Source organism: Oreochromis niloticus, linkage group LG17, assembly GCF_001858045.2.
Source record: "Oreochromis niloticus isolate F11D_XX linkage group LG17, O_niloticus_UMD_NMBU, whole genome shotgun sequence".
NCBI classification, from domain to species: Eukaryota; Metazoa; Chordata; class Actinopteri; order Cichliformes; family Cichlidae; genus Oreochromis; species Oreochromis niloticus.
The window spans coordinates 4,366,414-4,394,269 of NC_031981.2; the positions used below are offsets into that span (position 1 = coordinate 4,366,414).

A 27,856-nucleotide genomic window follows, 5' to 3' on the forward strand; every position below is an offset into this window, starting at 1 on the left:
CAGCTTTCTTATATGCAAGAGTGGATCTTCAGATGTAGACAGGCATGCATACAGACCCACACAATGTTGTGTTTCAATGCACCAAACATAACTTGCTTCAATACTGCATTCCTATTTGAGACTATTTGATCATGCAATAATATGTTTTCTGCACATTGCTTATTTATCCTTTTAATGGTGATGTGCATTATCAGTGGGTACAGAATTCTCTTTGTGAAACCTTGATAGCCTAGTATAGTGCTTCTTAAAGTGGATTCAGGAGACCCTCGGGGGTCGGCAGTAATTTGCTATAATTCATAATACTGTACTTCATTATTTAAGAGTGCACATATGCAGATCATTTACTCAAATAATAGAAGTATATTGTGTTCGATACTCCTGCCCGTTTTATCTTCAAAACTCCTGTATGATTGGAGAAAAATCCACAAATCAACAAGTTAATTTGAGTGTGCGCCACACAGGAAACTATGACAGTGTAATTAATATCTGAACAGTCACTTATAGCTGGAAGGGAAGAAAGAGATGCGGAAGAGAGGAAAGATGAAGAGTGAAAGGCACATTTAAGGGTCTTGTCGTTAGCACCCCCCCCACACACACACACACCCCTCTACACCTACACACATGCACGCAGGCCTGACTGGGATAAACGGTAGTGGCACACACACTTGTCCTGTTAATTGAACCGTCAGCTCCTGTGATAAGATGCAGAACCCTGATGTCGCTTTCACATGTCGGCATCCACAGAAGTGAAATACAGCCCACACACACACAGACACACACACTTTTATACGTGTTATCTCTCCCCTTCTGCTTCTCCTCTGTCTCTCTGTGTCCCTCTGGCTCTCACTGTCACTCTGCATGTTTTCGGTCTCAAAGCTGGAGACTGTTTCATCAGCCAAGAGAGACACAAAAGCAATTGTATTAATTCAAGATTCCAAGCCTTTCAGAGGCTTTAGAGACCTCACACACACACATAAACACACACACACACTGTCATGAGATTTAGAGCTTGTTGAACAATGTCTTACAGTGACACGCATGCACACACACACACACACACACACACACACACACACACATACACACAAACAAGTCGGTCCAAGCCTCTCAGCTCCACTGTCTAAACTAATTCCTCCACACTGGCATAATGCAGGTTGGCCACCTTCCCACCACAGGATTTGGCTTGGAGTGAAGGGAAACTCCCCCAATCCACTGTACAAGAGGCATAGGCATTATCTATTTGTAATAAATATTCAAACACGTTCCAAGCCAAAGCCCACCATAATATGGGTCAGGATTGAGAAGATCCTCCTCAGTTTTCTCCTTTCTCTCCTCATCTTCTCCGGCCCATTGTCTCACTGAAGGCATCTTTGGGGGGTCCTCCATCTATTTAGAAAGCCCCCACCCCCCAACCCACCCCACCCCTCCTAATGAAGGACAATCCGGTTAGGCCTCATCGCGCGCACACACACTCACGCACATGCATGAACACGTACACATGTAGGGGGCTTAATTGGAAAGGCTTAATTGAGTTGTGAGGGGCTCATAAGGCTTAGTAAGACTCAAGGAGTGGGAATCAGGGAAAGTCGGCCTTAATGAGTGAATATACCACACACATACACACAATAGTTTCTCTTTTCCACTGTATGCCAGTTTCTACTTTGCCTAAGCAGCAATTAGACTAATGACCAGAAAATAAGGACAAATAATGTCTCTATTCTCTCTGCTGTAAGGCTTAAATTTTGCTGCACCTGTAATGGCAAAATTTCTCTTTTATCCTGTTTTCCAAAGTATACACAAGCTGAATGTTGCGAAACAACCAAGCAAACTGTATTTGTAGGCCTCATTTTGACTCTGTTGTGTGCCTTTAGCTGGCTGACCCGTTAAGCCGTCCATCCCCTCATGTTGTGTCTGGCTTTTAATTGTGGAGTTTTAATTACACAGAGTGGTTTGTGTACATCTGGCCCCTCTGCGATCTAATTCTTCCTTCCTGTCATGTGACCTTCTAAGGTTCCTCCTGATTGGATTAGGTCGTCAGCAGGGGTTTGATGTTGCCATGACAGTTAACATGATAACAGTGGTGGTCCACATGGCGATTTACTTAAGGAGCGCTGTCTGTTGTGTTGAGGATGTTGCTGTGCGCCGAGCAACACAGGGATAGATGGATGAGGGAATTTAATCGAATCAAACAATTTAGGAAGACTTTACGTTTTTCAGTGTCTGGATTTCCGATTTCATGCGGGGCGCTCAGAAGATTGTACAGAACGAATGGATTGTTACATATAAATTTTTTTGGAGTAAACTTTTTTTTTTCCAAAAATGTTCTCTGTTTCCAATAGAAGGTGGTCTCCACTTTTAGATTTTTGTCAGGTTTATTTGTACTCAAATATCTTTGGGATGTCACAACACCACAAGCCACGTTACAGCATGCACCATTTTGATTTCACTCACGAAATGTGCAGCGGCAGAGAATTTCTACGAGCAGCCACATGATAGCAATCAGTCAACCTCCCCCACTAGCTGCTTCTTGTACGCATGTAGTTCTTTCATTTTAACCATGCTTTAGTTGTTATGTTTTGTCTTATTAACCTTAATGACCCATCAACACACATTAGCAAAATGCTCTCATTTTTATGGGACAACTCCGTTTCCCTTTAAGGACTAAAAGGGAAACGGACTTTATCTTATTCTATTTCAGCTCGGACATATTTTCTAAAAAGTTAAAATAGTGAAATATTTTGGTCTAAAAATAAAAATCAGATTGAGAAAATTTGTTTTAGCTCCATTAACTCCTATTAATTGAGGGCCATCTTACGAGCGCCCCCTTCTGCTCCTCTGGTTTAATTGCAGCTCAGGTTTGTGCAGTATGAGTAATAGGAAGTGGAGTGTTTATCTCAGATAAATATTGTTAACAAAATGGACCTCAAAAACCAGCTGCTTTAAGAATCGTATTGATTGTTTGTTAGGTGCTATGGGTGCGTTTTTGGGTGAGGCAGAAAGGGCTTCTTTGCTTTTCCCCACACACACGCACACTCCCGACCATGAACGTCCCCCCGTTTCTAATGGACCAAGTGCACATTGAAGTGACAGACAGCCCTCTGTTCAGTGTCTTAAGACTCTCACACCTCTAAAGACTCTCTGAGGGAGGTGTTTTTCTCTGTGAAAGACTGCAGTTTTACGAATGAGTTCAAGGTGTTTCTCGTCCTCGTGTGTTTGGTTTTTTGTAGCATGTGAAGCACCATAGTGCATGTTTGCCGGAGCCTGCATGTGGAGTGTGCACGTGCATGAACTGCCTTGTTTGAAGGTCGAGTTTGCTGTGACAGGAAGTTGGTTATTTTGCATGTAAATGTCAGTGGTTCGCACCAGAATATGCAAATATTTATTTTTGTGTGTGCCGTTATTTTTATGTTTTATCTTTTCGCTTATTGCGAGCTGTTTGGAAAGGGGCAGTGGCATGCACCTTGTGATCCGTCCCGCCCGGGCTTGCCTCATATTGCTGTGCATGGGCTCCCGTTTGATTAGCACGCCTCCTTTGAAAGTGGTCTCGGTGAGGGGAGGGCGAGGGTGGTCCCCGCGCCTCCCGCTTCCAAATTCCTTCGGTGGTCACAGCAGGCGAAACTGTGCTGTTTTGGTTTTTGCAGGACAGTGAGGGTGCACAGCCACTGAACCTGTCGGCCAAGCCTAAGGCATCCGAGAGCAAGTCACCCAACTCCCCCCCAACTTCCCCACAGGTGCCGGCTGCTGCTGCTGCTGCTGCGAACAAGCTGGACCCCGCCTCCATGAAGCACAGCGTTGCCCCCTCCAGCATTGGAGGACCACCGACCAGAGTCAGCTCAATTGGTAAGTGGATTTAAGTGCTCACACATTCACACCACACACACACAAAAACAATCACAGCATTTTAGACTGTGCTGATGACATACTCCTGCAAAGCTAGATACCCACATAGATGTAAAATAGTTAAACCAAAATATACCAAAATATCTATTTTTCTTGGACTGAGGGGCAACTGGTACTCCAGTTTCCACATTGATGGGGACAGGTGCTGAACTCACTACAGGTATGTTTACACAGGATTACACAGACCAGATAAGCCATTTTATCTGGGCAAAAGTTGGGATATTCAGTGTTTAGAGCAAAGTATTTTTGTTGTGCATGTTTATTATTTAAACCACATACTTGCTCATAGGTTAATGGACCAAAAATAAACATTAACTGATCAAGTTTGTATTTAACAAAATTACATAGTGCTTTGCAGGAAGACTTAGAGCATCGAAAAAAGAAAAAAAGAAAACCACAAGTCATAAAAACATCCCAGGATCGTAACATAAATAAACAAATCACGAGAAAACGTGATAATAAAAAGCGTCACAACTTTCATTTAAAAAATTGTTTCGGTATAAAGAATGTATTATGAAGAGATTCACCTGAGTGGTGACTCACAGGGACTGCTGCACAGTTTGGGAGCTCTGATGGCAAACCCATTCACCTTAGTTTACAGGAAGAAACCTCAAAATAACCAGCAGAGCCTCGCTCAGTGATATTAGTGAATGCCCCAGAATATACAGTTGGTTTGATAGCCCTCGATGTAATTTGAAGCAAAGCCATTTAAAGCATAGGAGATGTAACTTGTAGCCATGTGTTGGTGTCCCTGATCTAAACAATGAATTCTTATTCTGCCAATAAGTTGTCAGTGGATGTTTACCACAGTTCCATAAGCACTTGTATATTTCAATGCTCTCCTGTGAAAGGTGCTTGGAAGTTGTTCCCACAACGACAATAAACTTCTTTTAGAAAAACAGTTATAGCTCTGATGACAAGAATAGCGTTCTTCTCGCAGTGGTGCCATTGTTGCGAGTGCCAGTACCATAATCAGACCCGGCCATATGCACACGTACAAAATATGACATAAATGAATCACTATTTTGTACTCTTAATCCATTTTTCACGCACCACTGATAGTTCAAATATTACACATATGTAACAGGCTATAATTAGTGTGTTTGTGCTTTTCTTCCATGTCGCTATTTGCCCGCGGGGCTGCTTCATTGTTATGTGTTTATTAGTGACTGAAAGAGACAGAGGAGTGAGGGAAAGGAGGTAAGGGGGGGAAGAGAGAGAGAGAGAGAGATGGGGATTAGCACTTTTTTTTTCCCTCCATGCAACTAAGCGGGGGAATAATAAAGAGAGGAGTGCATGACAGACAGGAGGTATCACCAATGAGATTAGACAAGCCTCTTACATGAGCCGGGACAGCGCAAACACCCAGCATTAATGACACAATGACAGCACACGCACTCAAACATTCACTCAGACACACACAAAGGCTCTTACACACTCGCACACAAACACAATCCCAGCACCACCACCTCCTCCTCCTGTGCAATAGGCAGTTAGTCATTTTTTTTCCGACTTCCCGGCTAATCTCACTGTTTTTCAACAAATCGGCGGATTTAATATCAGATTAGTGGATTTTCAGTCCCAGATGTTTTTTGTTCAGAAAAATGGATTACAGTGTTTAAAGTTTGTGTGTGATCCCTGTTGAATTATTTGAGCGTGGGGACCAGTGTGTCAGATCCCAGTTATGTTGCAGCTCATGGTCCCATCTGTTGCCACTGAGTTTAGCCGGTCGCCGGAGCGTTTGTTATTACAACTCACAGCCGCATTGGGATTCCTGTTACGTAGTTTATCGGGGATGGAAGGAGCAGACCAATTGGGATAGAGTCGAGAGGTGGTTGTTTTGATGTGGAAGCGAGTTGTTTGTCAGGATGGTGCAGATTATGTCTGCCTTTTTCAGGTTATTTGAATTCAGTCATCTGCTCTCAGGTCAACTCTTTAAGACTATAGAAATCATAAAATGAGCTTTTTTCTTTCTCTGCTCCACCGTATTCCTGCGGGATATGCGGTTTTTATTTTTACATCACTATCTGAAAGCTTGTTCCGTGTTATTTTGCTGCTTCCTGAACAAAAGTGAGTCAAAACAATCTCAAACAAAAAGCTGAAAATTAAAATGAAAGTACTTTTTACATGTTGGAGCTGTGCTAATAATCAAATACAGTTCAGCACAAAAAAGTCTGGAGAAAGTCGACATTTTTTTGAAGGCTTTAGTATCCGTGAGTTTGAGTTTGTCTGTCGCTCATATCCGCCCTACTGTCCTGTTTCCTTTCAAATTCTGACACCTATCAAGCTCGAGGCATGTGTCTTCTTTCTGCCTCTTCGTCTGTCTGTCCATCTCCTCATTTCAAGCTGAACTGAAGTGCTGTCAGCTCCTGTAACTTCTACCACGATCACACATTCGTCTCTGTCACTGTCATAAAGCGCTGCAGCTCCCCCGACCTCTTGCATGAGGTTTTTGTGTGTGTGTGTGTGTGTGTGTGATCTAAAATGTATCACACTTGTCTGCAGAGATTTCAGAAAAAAGTTGAGCAAGGGAGCAAGACCCCCCTCCAACCCCACCCCTCTATCTGGGTCACATCTACTTGTCTGGATGTCTGGCATTGCAGTCAGTTTAGGCGATGAACACGATTGTAGGCACGAAAAAAAATTTTGACTCCAGATTAAAATTGACCGCCACCCAATTCCATCACCTTCTGTCTTCTTCCTATTCCATCCCCTCCCAACCCTGCTGCCCCTTACCCTTTTTTTCTCTTTTCTTTTCTTTCTTTTTTTTTTCACATCCAGATTTTCCGGTTATGACTTCTGAAAGAGTTCACAGCTCTGTCATTACCAATCTGAAGCTGGTAATCTGGCCTGAGATGGCATTAGCGGTGCGGATTAGCGCAGATAAAGGCCTCATAAGCCAGCCGGGGCTCTTTGTTAAGAACTAACCCGACTGATAGGGAGAGGCGATAGCGGTGCACACAGAGCAGATGCCTCATCAGAGGCTAAGCTGCAGAAATAATACGAGTAATAGGCAGTGAGAAGGAGTGGGGAGATCTGATCTTTGCAGAGCAGATGTTCACAACTGGGAAAATTAGCAGGACTTTTTAGCTGTAATAAGAGTGTGGCCACCTCTCTTCAAAGCAGGACTGTGAGGGCTCAGATGAAAAGAGTCACAGCCGTCAGATGTGCGAAAGTGTGTTTTAATGTCGTTTAAAGGATATTGAGTGGTTTAGAGTGGCTGTGTGTTTGTGTGTGTGTGTTTAAGGCTGATGGCAGGTGGGAGGTGGTGGGCAGCTTGCAACAAGGCTACCTAGGGGCGCTCTCTGACTCACATCCACAGCTCAACAGTCAAATGGTCAGTTTGTGTGAGTGTGCGAGTCTACACACAGAGAGAGGCATACACAGATGCTCTGGCAAAGTCCCCTCATCAAGTGTATGTTAATGTCTTTACCTCACGGTTCAGAAGAAGATTTATTCTGCATGAAAAACCTCCTGCCAGGTCCCTAAAAATAAACAAGCACACGCTCAAGACATATTAATTTTCCCGTCCGAGCTCAACTGTTAAAGCAAAATGCTATTCAGTGTTTTTCTTGTAAAGGAAATAAAGGAAATGAAGATGCTCAACATGAGTCCCACCTACATATTCACTCACTAATGATTATCCACATTAATTGATTGTCCTCTGTGTGTGTGTTTGTGTGCGTGTGTCTCCGTCTCTTGCCGTCTTTGCGCCTCAGCAGACTTGTTGTCGTCGCTGTCTTCGACAGCCTACCTGAACGACCACGAGGCGGTGACCAAGGCCTTCGCCGAGGCTCGGCAGATGAAGGAGCAGCTGAAGAGAGAGCAGCAGGTGCTGGATGCCAAGGTGGCAGCCGTCAGCAACCTCAGCCTCAACAACGGCCGCTCAGACAAGGTAAAGCACATTAAACTGCATCTACGTAACAGGACGTGACAGGCGAGTGTGACAGCTGATCAAAGGTTTATTTTACTTCTGCATTTTGTTAATGGTTTTTTTGTCACACTAAATCAAAGTTCGTAGTCGACTGATTACACTGTAACAGAAAATGGAGTGGAAATGATGTTATATATTACATGAAAAGACTAATTGTGACCTTATTTCTATGGCAAAGTGTTCAGTTAAGTTAAGTGTATGGGGGATTCTTACAAATAAATACAATTTTTAAACCAGGAAAAAAAACCAAAAATCTGAATTGTTGGGACTGAACACATACTGTAAATCCACCCGACTCTCCAAAGTCATCACAAGCTGTACCGTCTCATTGTCAGCGTGTAATAATTTGTCTTGCCATATGCCATCCTCGCTGCACTATGTAGGAGGTAAATCGGTGTACAATGCTCTCGCTGAAATGTGTTGAAGCTAAACAGGGCCAGATAAGGTAAAACCAGAGGCATCTCAGAGGTAATGAGTGTGTCTGTAAGGCGCACTGCAGGGCTGTGTGTGAGTGAGTGTGTGTGTGTGTGGCAGAGCAGAGCGTCAAGGAGACGGTAATGTGAAATGACGGCGCCGGCTCCTCGGCAGCGTGGCCAAATTGTGGTTATTTGTTAAACACATTGGGAGTCAGCTGGTGTGCACACACGCACAAACACACACACACACACACGTGCACACATGCAGGGTAACAGCGTGCTGGAAGCATCTGCACTGCTGACATTCAACAGCTCTATCCCTCTCTTTCTTTTGCATTTTTTTTTTTTTTACTTTGATGTGACACATTTCAAAGTGTCTAACCCACACTGATCTCTGCATTGTACACAGATAGTAACATACTGCATTTCACATGACTATAACCAGTGGGAACTGGAAATATGATAATTATACCAGCGGGTAAGGGAAGATATTTTACAGTTTGTTCCTTACGTGGAGACATTTAGGTGCTAAAAACTGACATTTGTCATGTCTCGTTAGATCAGTTCAAGTTCCTGTTATTATTGGGGTTAATTTTGTGATATCAGTTGTACTGCGGAATCATATAATAATTACTTATTAATAGAAACAGGAGAATTGTTGAATATCATATTACTAAAAAGAAATTCTGAATATATATGTTTTAGATTTCATTTTTTTGACATGCAATCCTGTTACTATAAAGCATTTTTAGTTTCAGCACTGGGAATATTTTTTTGTAAATCACAACTCGTTTGCATCCTCACACGCTCACCTTGACTCCTGTTCCCTTTGGCTTTGTGCGAAACAGGCGAGCTCCCGTCGTTCACATACAACAGTGTCATCCATGACACACACACAGGATTAGTTTTGTCGCTACTTTGTGTCTTGGCTCCAGTGTCAGCCATTCAATACACTTTTCTCATGTACTATACTGGGGCTTAATGTCAGACTAGGCTGTCATCCACTCTGTCTCCCTGTTCATCTCCATCTCTGCCTCTCTCACACACACACACACACACGGCATAAAACCATTCGAAACAGCACATTTAATCTTACGATCTAAAAGTGAGAAGCACACTTTGTGCTCTCTTATTTTTTTGTGTAAGTTTGAATGAGGCTTTCATTTGTCCAACATGGGGAAGATTCTTTAAATACTTCTGATTTGCATGCAGAATGGCTGGATAATTCCAACCCATTGGCAGGTTATTGAGCGTTTATAAAAACATACAAAATTCCAAATAAAATACTTTTTAAACGGCTTGCGAAAACATGTTTTGCTGCGCGCCTCTGGCTTTTATTCTCCCGCTTCCCTTCCTGTCTTTTTAGCAGTATTTATTCCAATCTGGGGAGGAAATTATCACTAACAATTAAACTCTATTGGACTAAAAACAGAGAAAATGCATTTCATTATCATTCTGCCCTCCCTCCATCTAGCCAGCCAGCTCGTCAGGGTCACATGTAAATGGAGAGGGACACTTTTTGGAAGGTTGTTTTAGAAGACGACAGTGTTTTGGGTAGCGCTCCTAATCGTATAATTAAACTGTAAAACGCTCGTGCTGGTGCGCTTCTGTGTACGTGTGTGCGAGCGTGTGTGCTCGTCTGCAGTCAAGTTCTAGCGCAGAGTGTGCCGGCTGCTTGCATTAAGCATGTAAATGCTCAGTAAATCAGCCTTTTATTGGTTGTAATAAATACCCAGGGGGCCGTGCGGCGTGGCCTCGCTCTCGTCTGTGCTGCACTCTCTCGTTCTCTCTCTCTCTAATGCGTCGACCCTTGGGGGCCTCTGCAAGAGAGAGGCAAGCCGCAGCACTCCACTCTCGCAGGTGGCTGCCAGGAGTCGCCACACACACGCACACACACACTCGCACAATCCATTGTACACACAGAATATGCAGTGTACACACAAAGCGGTAAACATCCAGATAGGAGTAAATGTAATCAACATTCTTGCACATGCAAACATACACACAGATGTGTGTTCAAGCATGCGGGCGTAACGCACTCAAACAATTTGATGCTTCCACAAACTGACACCGAAATGAACCAAAACACAAACTGCCTTTCTACTTAAATTACAACCGTCATTTGTCTGCAGCCTCTGTATTGATAGAAAAACGATAAATAAACAGATTTGTTTCAGATCAAAGGAGAGTATGAGGAATATTGCTGAATTTCTCATCTCTCGACAGAGAGTCGGCTTCTCCGGTCACTGAAACTGTGACACATTTAAACATTAGACAGTCGTTGCTTTTCATAGTTATGAAATCAGAGACAGAGAGTCAGTCACAAGAATGACTTGTTGTGGGTGCAAAAGGAAATTGTTCAGCATCACTGCAGGTTTGTGGTTTCATTCATTCACATATTCCCTGACTCAGTCACTGACCGACCGCAACTGTGAACTGTTTGTGTTGTTTAGGACAAAGCTGCCTTGGAGAGTCTGAGTCAACAGCTGAAGCAGCAGGCCGAGAACAAGTTCAGCCACGCCATGCTGGACTTCACCATGAGTGGAGACTCTGACGGTAGGGAAACACACACGCACACACGGCATGCACAGTTTATTCATGGAGTCACTAAACTGAGAAAAAGGCTGTGAGTGTTGATGAAAGATGACAAGAAGATGAAAGTCTTCCAGGGCTGGTACCGTATATCTGCCAAATATTTATATTAACTGATATCAGCCTGCCTGCAAATGAGGTCATATTTACCAATTTGCTGTTTATCTGTTGTTTCACCACGATATTTCGCTCACTGATTGTTCCGCGATAGAGTAATGAAGATTTGAAAGACTTTTAATGATGTCAACAATTTTCATAATTAAGTTTTTTGGTTTTTTCCTGAATAAAAGAGAAAATAACCGTTAGCTTTCTATGAACTTGAGCATACAGAGTAATACTCTGTAGTCGCTGTCCTCCCAAACTTGTGATCAGTGAGTCAGGCAGGCTTTTTTATAATATGAGAAAAACATTTTTTTGTGATATTTATTTAGCTTAATGTTTGACCCCCTGGGTTTCTGGGTTCTCCCTTCCCCAGGCTCTCCCAGCGTGTCGGACTCCAGGATATTCCGAGAGTCTCGGGGTCGTAGCAGCAGCGAGCCACACATCAAAAGGCCGATGAACGCCTTCATGGTCTGGGCCAAGGACGAGAGGCGAAAGATCCTCCAGGCCTTCCCCGACATGCACAACTCCAACATCAGCAAGATCCTTGGTAAAAATCACACACCTACACTCGCATGGTGTGAATGACAAGTGGCTTTGCTCCACCCTTTCATGTGAATAACCCTAGAGAAGGAAGACCGGTGTGAGTTGTATTTTCCATTTTCTTAAACAAACACTCTCACACACACACTAATTGTGATTTCCTTACAAGCAGTGGCATTGTGTAAGCGCTGTTAATGAACGGTTAGGGAGAGCACAGCTTCGACAAATGATGATATAATTCATTATGCATTAAACAAGCAGCGCGAGGCCGCCTGACATTTCCCCCAGACCGCCGGGATCGGCCCTGACATTTTAAAGAGCTCCTAAGCGTTTTATAACACAGGGAAATCTGGTTTTAATAAGCCTCCTCTCTCTCCCTCTCCCTCCCTCTCTCTCTCGATTGCTAACAGATCGCAGAACACAGAGAGAGAAAGACCGAGAGAGCGAACAGCCAAGCGCTGACAGCTTTTAACCATTAAACATACAGTAGTCAAGTGCAAATTCAGACCAGATATGAAACACACAGGGGGAAGACATGCTCAAGATTACACCCACACACACATGCAGGGCGCTGATGCTACAAGTAGAAACTGAGCTGAGAGATGACAGCAGGTTAAGTGAAGTCCTCATTAGCTGAGATGAGTACCTGTCGTCCCCGCTGCTCCCCTCATTAACCTCCTTTAGCGCTCTATGCGTTCTCTTTCCGGGTGAAACGTCCAACATTATCTCAGCGGCGCTCACAGTGCAGCGACATCGATGCCAGCGTTTCATTATCGTTCATCTCTGTGCTGTTATTTGTCGTCTTGCTCTTTGATCACATTTCACAGTTTTACTCCCTTAGACAAAAGCTCTCTTTGGAAACCCCCCATCCGCCTTTTTTCATTTTATTTTTTCCAAAGACACGCAGCCATCCCTAACAGTACATGCTCTGTGTGTGCAGGCTCACGCTGGAAAGCCATGACCAACCTGGAGAAGCAGCCGTACTACGAGGAGCAGGCTCGGCTCAGCAAGCAGCACCTGGAAAAATACCCCGACTACAAGTACAAGCCACGGCCCAAACGCACCTGCCTGGTGGACGGCAAGAAGCTGCGCATCGGCGAGTACAAGGCCATCATGAGGTCCCGCAGGCAGGAAATGAGACAGTACTTCAGTGTGGGGTGAGTGGGTTGGCTTTTTTTGTTTGTTTGTTTGGTTGGGGGGTTTTTTTGGTAAGAAAACTGGAATTAACAATTACTTTTTTGGGGCATCTGTTTGACTTTGTACTTCATATTTTAAATGACTTACTGGTTTTTTTTTTTTCTTTGTTTTCCTGTCACGTCAAATGCCTAAAAAAACAATCAATCAATTTTGTATTTTTTAATGAATTACTAACAAAAAAGGATCGCAGCAGAAATTTACAGAAAGCAAGTCAGCGCATAATTGCATAATTTCCTTTTGTTGTTTGCAGCCTACCTGCAGCGAGGCCCGCCCCTCACTTTAACAAATTGAATTTTGTGTCAGAACAGGCGTGACAACAAGATGCTGAATTAGTTATAAACAAAAGCAGGAGGTGTTCTCCTTTAGTGTGATTTAAATTTCCTATTTTGAGAGTTTTTAAATACAATTCTTTTAAATAACAATAATAATAATATCAAAAATTAAACTCAAGGATGCAGGCGTACTTTTCTCACAAGGGGTCGCAGTGAGTGTTATGAGATAATAAGCACAAAATGCACAATTTTGTTTGGATGGTTTTTTTTTTGGATATTATCTTTTATGTGATTTTTTTTAATTTTTTTCATTTTCCTAAAAAATTGTTCAAGAGAAGCAACAGCTACAGTTTTATATGCTTTATAAGGTTTTATCCACTTAGAATTGAACCTTATGGTTGCCCATAGGAAGATTTTGTTTGTCCCTTTACAGTTTTATTAAAATTAATAACATATAAAATTAATATATGCTTAGATCCTGTATTTGAAACTAAAAGTTGTAGAAACAAAAAACAACAACAAAAAAACAAAAACTCTCTCGCTAAATCAAACCATTGTTCCAAAAACTAAAATCTTATGACTGAAATAAATCAGTTTTGTCTTTCTGCATGAAACAAACCATCATTTGAATAAACAGGCTTGGCTTTAACTATAAACAGTGTAGAGTAAAAATTACAAATGTGCCTGTTTTGTGTACATGGCGAAGCCGTTTGCTTTAACGTTTGGTCATATACTTATGTGGGCACACAGGTATCCAGATGTGTAAAGTATGGATGTATAGTCCAAACATTACAGATTGAATGTGGTTAAGTTCTTTTTTCTTTTCTGTAAAAAAGAAAAAAACGTTTGTTCCAAAAACACATCAGGATAAATCGTGCGTTCTGTGTGGGTCAGGCCATGAGGTTTCATCCACATCAAGCGCAATATTGTGTTCAGAAAGTAAGAGCTGTTTCTGAGTGTTTAACTGAGAACACGCACCCAGTTTATAAACACACTGACTGTAAATGTCAGAGATTTCAGACGTGACGCTTTAAGAATCACTGTTGGTGCTTGAGCAGAAAAGACTGAAACTGTCAAACTGTCAGTTTTCTCTCAATTCCAGTTTTAATGAGAAGCTAAGCTAACAGCACGCAGGCTGTAGGTTTATATTTACCACATAGATATGAAAGGGATTTAGTTTTACCCCGTATGTGTAATAATTTTCTTAATGGTTCAAAGAGAGAGAGTCACTGTTCAGGGAGGGATCTCAACATTTATGTGATTTCAAAAGTGTGAGCGCTGCCTGTCATGTGCTGACAGCCTCCTTCCTCTGTGTGTGCAGGCAGCAGGGTCAGCTGCCCTTGTCCTCTGCAGGCGTCGTTTACCCAGGTGCCCTATCCATGGCGGGGATGCCCTCACCCCAGATGCCCTCAGAGCACTCAAGCATGTCCAGCAGCCCTGAGCCCAACGCCAACCACCACCAGAACCCCAGCATGCCCGGCCTCAAGGGGGAGGAGCCGCGAATCAAGGAGGAGGAGCTCCGGCTAGACGACAGCAACGGCGACGTGTACGACGACTTCGACTACGAGGACGAAGATGGCGACTATGCCAGCGATAACGAGAATCATATCACCCAATAGGACGGCATCAGCACCGCCTGCTTTCTTTTTTTTTTTTTGTAAGCCAATCACCGCTGGTTAATCTCACAAAATCCCCACCAATCAGGAAGAAACCTTTCGCTTTTGCCAATCGCTTTGGAACCAATTTCACCGCCCCCTCCCCCCCAACTAACATGGACTCTCTTAACAGAGCCAGATCCACTCCCCTCCCCTTCCTCTCCCCCTGGAGTCCTGATACCAGCATCTTCTGATCAATCAACTGAAGCACAGGACCTGTCACTCACACTGACTGTTACACACTGACTGGAGGAAGAGACGACCAAGGCAGTTCTGAAGCTCGCTGAGGAATACCCACATAGTACTGCAGGTGTTAGAGTGTAATGCCACGAGTGAAGAGAAAGCAACATGGCTCTCAGAAAGCAACCTTTTAGTCCCGTTTGTTGAAGAAAAACTGAAAAACAGAGGACCTGTCAAAGGCTAACATGACACTTTAAGATGGCGGACCTGTTTATTATCAAGAGACATTTTTAAAAAGAAAACAGCTTTTTTTGTTCTTTGGTTCTATAATATTCTCACTCAGGTACACGGTGCCAATAAGTGGCTTGTGAATGTGATTTGTTGTTTTTGTGCTACAAGTTTGAATAATAATAGAAAAAAGAGACTTTTCTTTTTTCCCCTTTTGTTGTAAAGCACCTGAAAGACATGAGACATTTATTTTTAACAAAAAGATATCTTTTCTTCAACCTCGCAGTGTGCTGTCAGCAACCCCCCCCCCACAATTTTTCTCCCCCTTTGTGTTTTTTTGTGACCGCCCGCTTACCCCCCCTCCCCTCCTTGCATCGCACGGAATCAAATGGGACGGTCCAGCCGGGACTGACCAGCACAAAGTGGACTGTCCCACTTTGAGTGGATTTTCGGTGGGTGGGGAGGGGCGGGTTGCAGCAAAGGGAAGTCTCTCTGGCGTCACGGAGCAGAAACAAAAGCACTGTGTTGCGAGACAATCCACCGGTTTTCTTCTCGCTCCATCCCTCTATCTCGATCTCGTCCAGGGCAAAAAAACCCCACACATCAGTGCGACTTCGCTCGAAACATCCCAACAGTGCGAGTGTGTGTCAGTGTGTGTGCTCCACCATTGGACGTTTGCACACGCGCTCGCAAAACGAAAACTAATAATACTGCAGAAAGACAGGCAACTAATGCTGCTGCTGTTATTTCCTGTAACACACACACACACACACACTGTGTTCTGTCCAGTGTTTTCCTAACCCCCCACCCTCCAATCAATGTTGTCCTGCTGTATTGCAGTGGGCGGAGCTGAGGTGAAGTCAGCCAGTCAGTGTTTCTGTTTGTATTTGAATACTGTATTTTATTATTTCTCTTCAAACTGCCTCTAGTCTAATAATATTATTAACAATAATTATAAGGATGGTCAACGTTTCCTAAGTTTAGTAAGTTATGTACAGTATAATTTATTTTTCTCCTCTTTATTGGGTTTTTATGACCATATGAAACAGTCAATGAAGCATTATTCTATTTAGCTGGTAGGTATTTAGATCTAAACAAAAAGTTGTCATTTTACCTTGCTTTGTTTTGCTATTTTATTTTATGTTATTTTATTTTTGATCCCCTCCTATTAATCCTCTGCGGGCGGGTGAGCTGGACTGACAGACATGGACGCCAGCCTTCGTCCGAACTGAAGACGTAACCCTTTTTATCATGTCCGAACCCATTTCTAAGAAGCACTCAGACTCTGTGCAGTCAGAGAAGAAGAACATGATTTTATATTGTTATTATAATTTTATTTGTAATGATTATCATAATGTATAATGTGAATTTCCTCTTCTTCTTTTTTTTAAATTTTTACATGTTTTTGGTTTGTCACTTTTTCTGTGAACAGAGACCCGTCCCCGTTTACTAGTTTGGCTGCCTCACTGCGACACAGTGGAACATCTTTGGCATGGATCCACACACACACACACACACACACACACACACACGCGCATGCACGCACTGGAGGATGCACCGATGAAATTCTGGGCCGATACCAACACTGATGTTTATAATGTAGCTGACAGCCAATACCAATATTTTTTCAGTGTCTTTCTTCTGTACAAAAATATACTGACCTATTTGAAAGTCTTGCAGATTTTCATCACACATTTTTTGAACATTCAGAATAAAGGATGTCTTGTTAATATCCTGAAATCAGCAGGATTGAATATCAGCCATTAACGATATTAGGCCGATATATCGGCCATTTATATATATATGTATTTTTTTTGGGGGGGGGGATTTAACACCCCTTTTTTACCAGTGAAGCAATGAAATTCTTTTTAAAGAAATACACCAGTTTTAGAGTCTTTTATTGGATATTTTAAAGAATTAATCCAAATAAAACCTATTTGCCAATATCTGTCAACGGAGGTCAGTATTGGCTGATAGTATATTCAACCGATATATCAGTACATCCCAAATGTGCAGATACACCACATACAGGCACATTTCAAATGAAGAGATTATCATGACAACCAAACAAATCCTATGCTGTCCTTTTTGTTTCTTGAAAAAAAAAATCCTGTATATAGACGTTTTTTTTTTGTTGTTGTTGTTGTTTTTGTTTTTTGTGATAGCAGTGACTTTTTTTTAATCATGAGAAAGCAGTGTTTACTGCGATCCACCAAGGCTGTTCCACTGTGTGCGCGTGTGGGTCTGCAGTATCTTCATCAGGAGCCCTTTGCTTTGTTTGAGCTCCACACGATGCTACAGGAGCCATGACTGCTCTTCAGGTGTGCTGTTATATGTCACATTCTCGCTTATAGATGTTTCCTACATGCCACATAACAAGCTTCTGGGTCTTAATTTCGCTGTATAGTCACCCCTGTTATCACACCTTTGTTGAACCCCATGCTGGAAAGAGGGGACTAAATGAATAAGTCCATTTTTTTAAACAGTATCAGGATGGTGGGTGTTTGGGTGGGGCATTAAGAGATCAGTCATCCCTGCTGGCAAGGTCCGTCCCCATATCAAGACAATGAAAATGATGATGATGATATTATTTAAGACAATCAAAGTCATGAGTGGAGCTCAAAACAAAGTAAGAATTATTACTAGTAAACAAAAAAATATCTTACCATCTCGACTTGAAAATTCAAGAAAGATAATTATGTAAATATAACATAGAGTTATAGATTTATATTTTGTTCATAACACAGTGTAATATAAGTTGTATATTTCTTTTTTTTCTTCCTCTCCCTACTGTCTCTTTTATTGATGTTATCCATGCCACAGAAAAAGCAAGAGTCACAGCGCTCGCACAAAAAAAGAAGAAAAATATCAAAGAAATAAAGAAAAACAGGGGAAAAAAAGCCGTGGGCTGCCACCACCATCTGTTCTAAGTTCACTTTTTTTCAGTATTACTGCCAGACAAGGCTCTAATAAAGACAGCAATGTGTTCAGTAAAAAAAACTTGTGCTGGTCCTGGTCACTTCTTTTCCTCCACACATTCACACCATGGCTTTACAGTTCCCAACACCAACATACAAATGTACACTACCACTTTCCCCCCTCTGTTTTTAAGGTATAGTGCAGTGAACACACCACAGCATAAACACACGAGCAGACAGACAACTTTTTAAAGTAGTAGTGCTGGGAGTGTGGACGTTTCTTCAGTCCTCTTTCTAAAGTGGCTTAATGTGAGCCCATGTGTCGCCAAACGATTCAATCATCTCCATAACAACGTGTTAATTATGCCAAGTCCACCTTCTTGCCCCTCCAATCAGAGGGCCAGCTGGGAGGCGTGGAGAAGAATCATGGCCCACTAGCAACCTGATAACCTAATTAAGCACAACAAGGGAACATGGGGAGACGGGCTGGAGGGGGGGTGTAAGTGATGAAATGTGTGTGTGTGTGTGTGTGTGTGTGCGCGTGTCCATGCACTAATCATAAAAAGAAGAAGAGTAGCCTATATTCGCAGTGTCCATATAAGCCTCCCCGGGCTGTCAGAGTGCTGGCTGTGCTGCTGTCACCAGTTTCAAAAGTGAAATCTTTAATTGATGCTCGCTTAAGAAGGTTGGGGATGTTCGTGCCTCCACTTCTGAAGGGTTAAAAAACACAAAACCCCACTCAGCGCGCCCATTAAAGCACTGTCCCCCATCTGTGTCCATATGTTCCACAGTAAACCCCCTCCACAGCCCGGCTCGACGCGCCGTGCGTGAAAACAGTTAAATGCACTCCAAGGAGATGATTTTACGTGCTTTGGTAATTACCATAACTACACACACACACAGACCCTTTTGATGCAATAAAGAGGCAGGATGGGGGAAGATCCACTACTCCTACATTAAGAGAAGGACTTCTTTTTTTTTTTTCCTCTGGGCTTTGTGAATTTTTCAGAGGTGGCCTGGAGGTAAAATCTGAGAAAAGGTTTATGTGTGAATAGTTGAGGAGCAGAGAGGGGATTCAGATTTTCCCCCCTTTTTTTCTTTATTGTCAGCAGTATGTGAGATGCTGGAGGAAGCAAACAGTGGCTATACTCAGATTAAATCACACACACACCCTAAGGTGTACTGTAGGAGTTTGCTCAGCTTAAACCACATTTATATCCAGCGGCTATTTCCATCACAATAGCTCAGACCAAAGAGGGGAAACTATTACAATGAGCACATATTTACATTTGAATGCCTGCTTGTATTTTTCTGATTTAATTTGCTCAAAGTTTTTGCGCAGGCCCAGTAGTCCGTGGATCGCTTAAAAAATAAAACAACAACAAAAACTTGTGTGTGTGTGAACGCGCACCTGGTGTGACTGTGAGCACGGCCCTCTGCCTGCACCGCCTCGGCTCAAATATACAGCTTTTTTTTCTTCGAACCGTGGGTGTTTGGAAATTGAGTGAAAACGATGTCACATTAATGATTTAAAGTCGGTAATAGGATGTGCTGTGACGCTGAGCCGCCAGCTAAGCTGAGTTTAAGGCTTCGGCGTTAATGTATTCATGAGGAGGAGGATTATACAGAGACAAGAGCAGCTAGAGAGCTGAGTGCAGCACAGCAGCCAGGGCCAACAGGCCTTCTAGATATTATATATAACTCCATTTATACTGCACGATGCAGGAGGTAGGACTGCACACACACACATAAAGAGTAAGGCGGGAATTGCTTTCGAAATGATGCAGTGTGAGCCTGGAATTGAATTTGATTGTATTTAAAATGTTGTTTTATTTCTTATTAGTTTTTATCGATAAACCTGGGGAGGATAGCAGCACACCGCTAAATTGCTAATAATTATCGCTGTGGTCGCTATACCTTGAATCTAAAATGAACCTGTTTAAATGTAGTTTATTATTTTATTTTTAAAAATTAGAAAAGGGGAAAAACTAGGTCCTTTATTTTGAAAATGCACTGTTATCTCATTGATTCTAGAGGCGAACACTTTTTAAAAATGCAATTATATATTAATTCTAGACTAAAACCCAGATCATTACACGATTGCGGGTCTAGTTGTCTGTTTTTTCCTCCTTCTTCTTTCATCTTTGATCCTGGCAGAGCAGCTAATCCTCAGTCTAACATACTAATGTCTACACAAACTGCAGCATCATTTACCCCCCCAAAATGAAAGCATCATAAAAATGATTTCAGCAAGTACTTAAGCTGCCATTTACCCCAAATATTTCATCAGTCATGTCTCATTTTGTAAAAGAAAAAAGGGAAAAAATAAGAGAGGGGGGGAGAAAAGTGAAATAAGAGAAGAGGCTGTGCGCCTGGCCATTAATATCAGGTGGCTGATGCATTAAGAGTCCATAAAATAATCCCTTATCAGAAAGCGTTTGCACTCAAACCATAAAAACCAAGTCACATGGTGCAGAGATGTAAAATAAAATATAGACGTGCAGGCATATGGTATATTCAATATATTTTTAAAAGAAAAAAAAATATTTTGGCAGATGGCCACCCAGTCACTTTATTCTCCGTGATTTAAGTGTGAGGAGCTTTGCACGCGGATTAATGTGTGACATTTCACATGTAGAACATATCACATCATCACATGACAGCCCCGCTCGGTCCTTGTGTCTTTGCATGCAAACATGACAAATTACGTTCAATCACTTGTGTCTGGCATCTGTTGTTTCCTGGGGAAGGAGGGGGGTGAGTCAATGCGAGACGAGCCTTGAGACAAACGGGGTGAGATGGTGGTGGGGGTGTTGATTGGAAAACATGGCCAGTGACCAAGCGGACATTAGCGGTAAATGGCCGGCGTGACCTCAGCGCGACTTCATCCGCTTCCTTCAGTCGAGTCCTCCAATGAGCGGAGTAATCGGCGTGACGCGAGACAAACAAAAACAAAGCGTCGCCGGTGTTTGAGCGACGGGCCTAATGTGACAGATCTGAGAGCGGCGGCGTGTGAGAGACAGGCGTGGCATGCGGGGGAACAGCGAGGCCCGGGGGGCTGATCCCCAATCGAGGCCGGGAAAACTGGCTCGACGCCCCTGACACGTCGCCCTTCCGCTTCAGCCGCAGCTCTCACATGAAACGCTCGCCGGCTCGATCCGCCGGCAGCTGGCCTACTTTCAGCCCTCTGTATCCCCGTCGGTGCGTCTCCATCGACATGTATTTATTTCCTTTCGTGCATCTGTGCAGAGCTTTCGTCTGTGTGTCTTTCTCAATGATTTGTGCTCCTTTCTTCTTTCATTCATAAGACTTTGAATGGGCACCGTTATGCCCTCCTCTTTAGCCTCTACCCTTCACCTTTGACCTCGTGCGTCCCTGTCGTCCTCCTGCAAAGATTTAAAAAATATATACAAGTCTTCATTTATATTTCATACGGAGGAAACAGCCGACCTTCACCAAGTTTTTCTTGTTTGTTATCTTTTACTCTAAAAAGGTAAAAACATGGACGTTTATGTAACAGGTTGATCGAACCATAATGGTGACATAACAAATTAGACAAGTAGAAATGACTGAACTCATCACCATCAGATGCTAACGTGTAGGTGGGCCAATCACACGAGAGCAGCAGAACTTTTCACAGTAAACTTGAAAACAGGATGATTTTTCACCGCGCAGCAGCAGAATCAAAGCGAGATAAAGAAGCCCGTGGGTGCTTTAACGTCAGTCCGTGAAATATATATATTTTTTTGTGGCATGAAAAAAAAAACCCTGTAAAACTGTTATTTTCTCTTCCCATCAACACCCTAATGCACACATGCAAATATTATGCTAATGGTATGTTAATTGGTGGAGTAGCTGCAAAGCAGCCCTGCTGTTCAAATGACTGGTGAGAAAATAGGTGGGGTCAGTCGCAAGCTGTAAAAGCAGCTCCAACACAAATAAACAAAACCCTCGGGGATTAACAGAACAAGGGCCAGTGATAAACGGATGAGAAGAGAGAAAGGGAATACAACAGGCTGTAAGTGAGGGGGGACAGGGGAATCAGCTCGGGGACATGGAAATACGAAGGAGAAGCCGAGGGTAAAGAGGAATAAGAGGAGGACGAGGGGTAAAGAGGGGTTTACTGAGCAGACACGGGGATTAAAAGGAAGACACGGTGAGGGGAGAAAGAAAGAGGATGAAGGTAAAACAAATAAGTAAAAAAGGCTGAAAGGGAGACATTAAAAGGCGAGGGGATGTAACGGAGGCTGGAAGTAAAAGGAGCCAGCAAAAAAAGAGTTCCGTGAAAGGAGAAATGAATGCGAGGAGATGGAAGAGCTTGTCAGTCCGAAGGGGGAAAAGTCACCTGAGAAAGATTTAAAGTAAAAGGAACAAAGAGCAATTAAAGAGAAAAAAACGTGCTTGGATGGAAACATCACAGGACGACCATGAGGGAGTTTGTTATTAGCTGCAGCATCACAACACAGTCGAGCTTCAAACGTCGTTTATCTTTCATGACTTCATGTATGTATAAATCACTTTGTGTATTTAAGTACGTTGTGTGAAAAGTACTGGTTGCCTTGCAGCTTTGGGTTTCCCAAAGACAAACATATAATAATAGAGTCATTATTAGGTACACTTAAACTTAATAATATTCACATACAGGGGGGAAAAGGAAGAGTGCACATCAGGCTGGATGAAACTTTCTCTTCTTCTTCTTTTTCTTTTAGATAAAAAATCAACTGCATTTCTCCCCCAAGCATCCTCGACATAGTGCTGGATGGAAGGCAATCACTCCTTCTCACTCTCAAGGTAGCGCAGACTCAGGCTGTAACTATGTTTCATCAGGCAGTCGTGCTCAGAGGTCACACAGAGGTCACGCGGGCCTTTCTTCACTGCTCTGCCTGACGTCAGATGCTGGCATCATGGTTTCACGACTGAACCGGTTGCTCTGCATCAAAGACGCCCTCTTTTCTTTCTCACATGCTGAAACGAGGGTGAGCGTGTGGGAGTGCAGCGTGCAGCATGTGTCCAGAAGGTGACACTGCACCCACAGGTATGATTAATTAAGTGCGATGCTCTTGACCTGCAGTAAACCGTGGTAAAACGGCTCATCGTTTAACTTATGGCTTCATTATGTAAATGTACTGCTCGCATATAGCGCTTGGCTGCGTTATCAGCAAAGCAGTAAGGCAGCAACGCTTTACACTTTCCTCTGCTTCACACACACAGTCACATGCTGGAGCTGGAAGAGCTGCCGCGCAGGTTCACTGTTTTGCTCAGACCCGACTCTCCTTATGTTCGTAGCTTAAAGTAAAAATAATCGTTTATAGAAAGTGCCAGACTCGACGAGAGGTCACGTCCTTTGTCTGTCAGCATGTTTGCAGTGCTGAGTGTTTCATTGGTTATGTTTATGACAAATGATTGTCATGACTGATTCCCAGTTTCTCTCCTCACTTCTTCTCACTGTCCCAATCTCAGGCCTTTACTGGGAAGCTTGGGTGGCAACATTTGGGACTGAAACGTGAAGCGACAGTGCAGTTCCACTAATGGCCACTGGAGGCTGGCTCCAAAAGTGTAGTGTAGCATTAATAAACACGTTTACAGCCTGGTAACAAACCTGGCTTTGGTGTTTTTAGTTTATTGAGCCATCTGTGACAAATAGAAAGCAGCTGAACTTCTGTGTAACTCACTTGTTTTAATTGTCTTGAAGCTTAAAGTTAGGCAGTGTTAGCAGGCGTGGCTTGTTTGGCTGACAGGCGTGTTCCGATACAGCTTCACCTGAGCCAGTGCTGCTGGTTTCTTTTGGAGACATGATGTGTATGCTTCAGCTTTATTGAGTCAAATTCAGATATTTTATTTGTATGCTACTTAGCATTTGACTTGTCTGTGTGTTTCCAGGATGTTTTCAGACTGTGATTGTAGAGATGGAACAAGCAGGACAATCGATCTGAAATAAATACAGTGTAGAAATGTTTGTGATGCTTTAATGTTTGTGCGATTGCACAGAAGGATTATGACTTTCATTTAAGTAAAATTTCTAAATACTTTTACTATATGTAAATAAATGAGGATTAATAAACGGTAAGGAGAACAATATATGCATTTATGTATGAGCGCAGAGGTGGAAAGTAAAGTAAGAAATACAAGTACATTAAACATATACTTCACCAATATATGTACTCAGTTACATCCCACCATTGGTCCATGCTCTCATAATAATTAACAGTGTTCTCTCCCAGTGGTTGTGGTGGTTGTAGTGGTGGTGGTGGTGGGGCACTCCTCTCTCCTCTCTCAGCCATCATCATGAACTTAAGGCCTCAGAACAATAGTCCACTGACAGTGTGTGATGTCATGGTGGATGTGTGCATCTTCTATATACAGTCTTATATAAATAACTATAGAATTAATATAATGCGAGCAGTTTTGATCCTAAGGCAACCAAATTTAGATTCAACCAAAAAGTTTGTGAAAATGTTTTATTGTCAAATGTTAGTAAAGTCCAATAATACCATAATGTATAGCATGTAAAAAAAAAAAGAAAAAAATGAAGGATGATTAAAAAACACTTATTAGAGCAATCATGAAGGCTTCTTCCTGCCAGGAAACCTACTCTCCATACACCATGTTGCAATGTATAATTGTTTGGAGAATTGAGAGTTATAAAAACATTGCTGTGCGCACCCTAAATAAATAAGGCACCCTATCGTTTTCTTAGGAGTCTGTCAGGGGCTTTATAACACCAGGCCTCGGGTGCCTCTGGTCTTTTCCTGTGTTTGGTGTAATGTGTAAGAGCTCAGCGGGCCCTGGCAGGAACAACACTATTTGGAAACTGTCAGTGTCCGCTCTGTGCCAACCAGCCACAAGATACACCCCCACCCCCCCTTTTACTGAAAAACATCCCCTCTGGAGCCCCAATGGCTGCCAGTTTCTCAGACAGCCCACCGCTGACCCCTTCAGGCCAGGAAACTGTCGTCCAGCCAAGGAGCCAAAGAGCCCAGGGGCCTCGATTTCTTTCCTTTTTTTTTTCCCCTCCCGACTCTAAGATGGCTCTGCTGGCTGCTCGCTCACGCCTGGGAAAGGAGGGTGGAGAGACACAGGGAGAGGGCAGCGAAGAAAGAGAGAGAGGTAGAGAAAATGCTCAAGTTTGCATTTTTAATTTGATCGCCCCGTCACTTCACTTTGCTCCAAGATTTAAAAAGCCCACTTATTCCTCCTCATCTTCCTCTGGACTTTTTTCTAATATGACAAGGATTTCCCCAGAACTCATGTTCTCCAGATGGCAGGACGGAAGCCACGAGCCATGCAGCAGACAGCCATGTGTCCTGACAGTTGACTTTGAGTCAGAGTTGCGATCAACTTGATTTTGCCAGCTTTGTTTGTTTTATTCTGTTAACCTCTAAAGGTCGAACGAGGTCGCACGAAAACTCGCCTCCCCCCAAAAAACAAGTGCCCTCTTGATTGTCGTCATTTATTTGTCCTCCTCTGGGTTTTGCATCCTCTCTCATCGGGCCCCAAATATGAGTGGTTGGCTCCGTCTCTCTGCCTCTGGGTCTGTGTGGAAGACTTTTTTTCTCCTCTCTATTGGGACAAATCCAGGACAATCCAGCCACAGTATGGTTGAGAGTAAAACGAGGGAAAAGAGAGGCAGGAAGAGACGTGACAGCGGAGGGATTGCGGGTTTAAAGTTTCAACTTTGGACAGCTGTTGTATCATCAGAGGGATTTCCTGGATGGAGGTGTCCTAATGGCTTGGTGTTAATATGTATTCATAGACAACCCATTAACGGCCTTCGCTAACACACCACCTCCTCTTCCTCCGTCCCTTCCATAATGGCCCTGGCTCGGCCTGCTGGTCTGCATGTAGCGGATATAGCGTGGATTTATTCTGATGTTCCCGGGGATTACACCCTCAGTGAGCTGTGTATTATGAGTAGATTTAGAGGCATAACTCCTGAAGATAAGGGGGGATTGGGACGATTGTTTAAACGGCTTGCGTTAGCCATCATCGCAGGGCTAGCAGCACGTGTGCGTGTGCGTGCGCGTGTGTGAGTATGTGTGAGAGAAAGAGAAAGATTCAGGACAATCAAATGTTCACGGCATTGATATTCATTGAAATTCCAAACCGTCTCGTTCACAATACGAAACACTATTCTGAAAATGCTTTAAACGAATTCAAATGAATGCTTTATGTAACCGAAATGCTTTCTGGATAATGAAAAGCTTTTGGTTGCATTAATCAAATGGGAAATTCCAACGATTATGCACAATCACTGCAATTTATTTTCACCTCATCGGTTTCGTTCCAACTATTTTATAAAAGAAAAGTGATTACAAAATAATAGATAGTATAATAAATAATAAAAAAAGCAAAACTGTGCTTCTTTTAGATGAAAAATAAGTAGTTTGAAAGATTAATAATGTTTTCTCACTGAATCTGTGGGACTTTAGTGTTTCTGATAATTGAGATGGAATTTCAATAAAAGCAAATGAAAATTCGAGTGTAACCCAACCTGACCCGTGTCTCTATGAATCCAAGTCTTTTTTACCTTTAAGAGACATGCAACAAAAGCGTTTGATCATTGTGAATTGCACCAAAAAGCTAAAATGACTGTTCGGATCCAAAGAACACTGCAAACCCAAAGCGAAGTGTGCAGCCCTTCCTTCATGTCCCGTCGGGCCCCCGGACATAAATCTGAGGCTTCGGCACGCCGCTTGTTCGACAGATGTGTGACTTCTGGTATTGCGGTCTGTGGCTGAGCCGCCCTGTGGTGAGGCTCTTTTACGAGGCCTGGGGGACGAGCGGGAGACCACACCGACCGCAAAACACAGCTCCGTAAACACTTTTCAGGAAGAGCTCACAGAGCCGAGGGCTGCAGGCCTTCAAGCAACCTCGCTGACAACAATGAAGCTCAATGCTGATAAAGAACACGTCCTGCTTTATGCGCCGATATCAAGGTCTGCTCTTAAAACAGGCGTTAAAACACCAACATCAGCATCACCAACAACATGTCCACACACACACACACACACACACACACACACACACACAGTATCTGAACTTTTGACTTTATAGTGTTAGTAATGATTCAAAAGTTCTCTGTCTAAAAGCAGTGAGCGAGCTGCCAGGTGGATCTCTGAGTTTTTTCACTGAAAATAAAAAGAAAGCGAGCTCTAAATTCACGAGCAGGTCTGGCCATCAGTAGCCTGATTCTGTGTAAAGCATATATTTAACAGTCTGTGTATATCTGTGTATATACTGCTGCAGGTACACAAATTAGTGGAGCTTTCTGGGGTGGGGGTGGGGGGCAATTTTCAAATGTAATTACCCAGAAACTACAAACTGTGATGTCAAAGAACTGCATTTCCACTGTGAGTAAAAATACCACAGGAAAAGCATAATTTGCTTGATTTGTCCTTTGCTTATACACATACATAAAAGTGTGGATGACCACAGTAAGATGGACATCAGGAGGTCACTGACATGACACTGGTCAAAACCAAGTTTAACCAAATTTTTTCTGATTTGCCGTCATGGCTTTGTCCCGCTCAAGGAGCTCGTTCTGCTCTACGGAGACGACCCGAAGAGAAGGAACAGTTTGATCAGCCGGAGTATATTTTTTGTTTATGTCACGACTGGAAATAACAGCGATTTCCGTCAAACGCGCCATCGTCACCTCATCCACCGCACCACGGGCGAAAAGCGACGGCGCTGATGTGCCCACGCCCCCACAGGTGAAGCACATCTGAAATGCACTGTGGCCTTCAAAATGATTCTCAGGCAAACACGCAGGGGAGCAAAAAAACAACAACTACAAAAAAATAAACAAAACTAAAATTAAAAAATAAGCAGACCATGGATAATAAAGTGAGGACTTCATTTACATTTTGGACATTATGGACCAAATTATCAGATATGAATGTTTGCCTGATAAGGACCTGTA

General features: G+C 42.9%; 1 protein-coding gene and 1 long non-coding RNA gene across 6 annotated transcripts in view; both read left to right on the forward strand.

Moving 5' to 3' along the window:
* sox5 (SRY-box transcription factor 5) overlaps positions 1 to 18,026 on the forward strand; it is a 243,844-nt gene extending 225,818 nt beyond the window's left edge. For all 5 annotated transcript variants that reach the window (XM_019347112.2, XM_013271284.3, XM_019347108.2 and 2 more), the window contains 6 exons: positions 3,642 to 3,840; positions 7,620 to 7,795; positions 10,704 to 10,806; positions 11,318 to 11,491; positions 12,425 to 12,641; positions 14,275 to 18,026. In XM_019347112.2, the coding sequence (XP_019202657.2) occupies positions 3,642 to 3,840; positions 7,620 to 7,795; positions 10,704 to 10,806; positions 11,318 to 11,491; positions 12,425 to 12,641; positions 14,275 to 14,572 (1,167 nt within the window). In that variant the 3' untranslated portion in view covers positions 14,573 to 18,026. The remainder of the gene's footprint in view (positions 1 to 3,641; positions 3,841 to 7,619; positions 7,796 to 10,703; positions 10,807 to 11,317; positions 11,492 to 12,424; positions 12,642 to 14,274) is intronic.
* A 1,330-nt stretch (positions 18,027 to 19,356) lies between these two features.
* Positions 19,357 to 27,656, forward strand: LOC102080726 (uncharacterized). The gene is made up of 3 exons (XR_266144.4): positions 19,357 to 19,662; positions 22,644 to 22,969; positions 23,395 to 27,656. It is a non-coding gene; the product is annotated as an uncharacterized LOC102080726 (long non-coding RNA).
* The last annotated feature ends 200 nt before the right edge of the window (positions 27,657 to 27,856 follow it).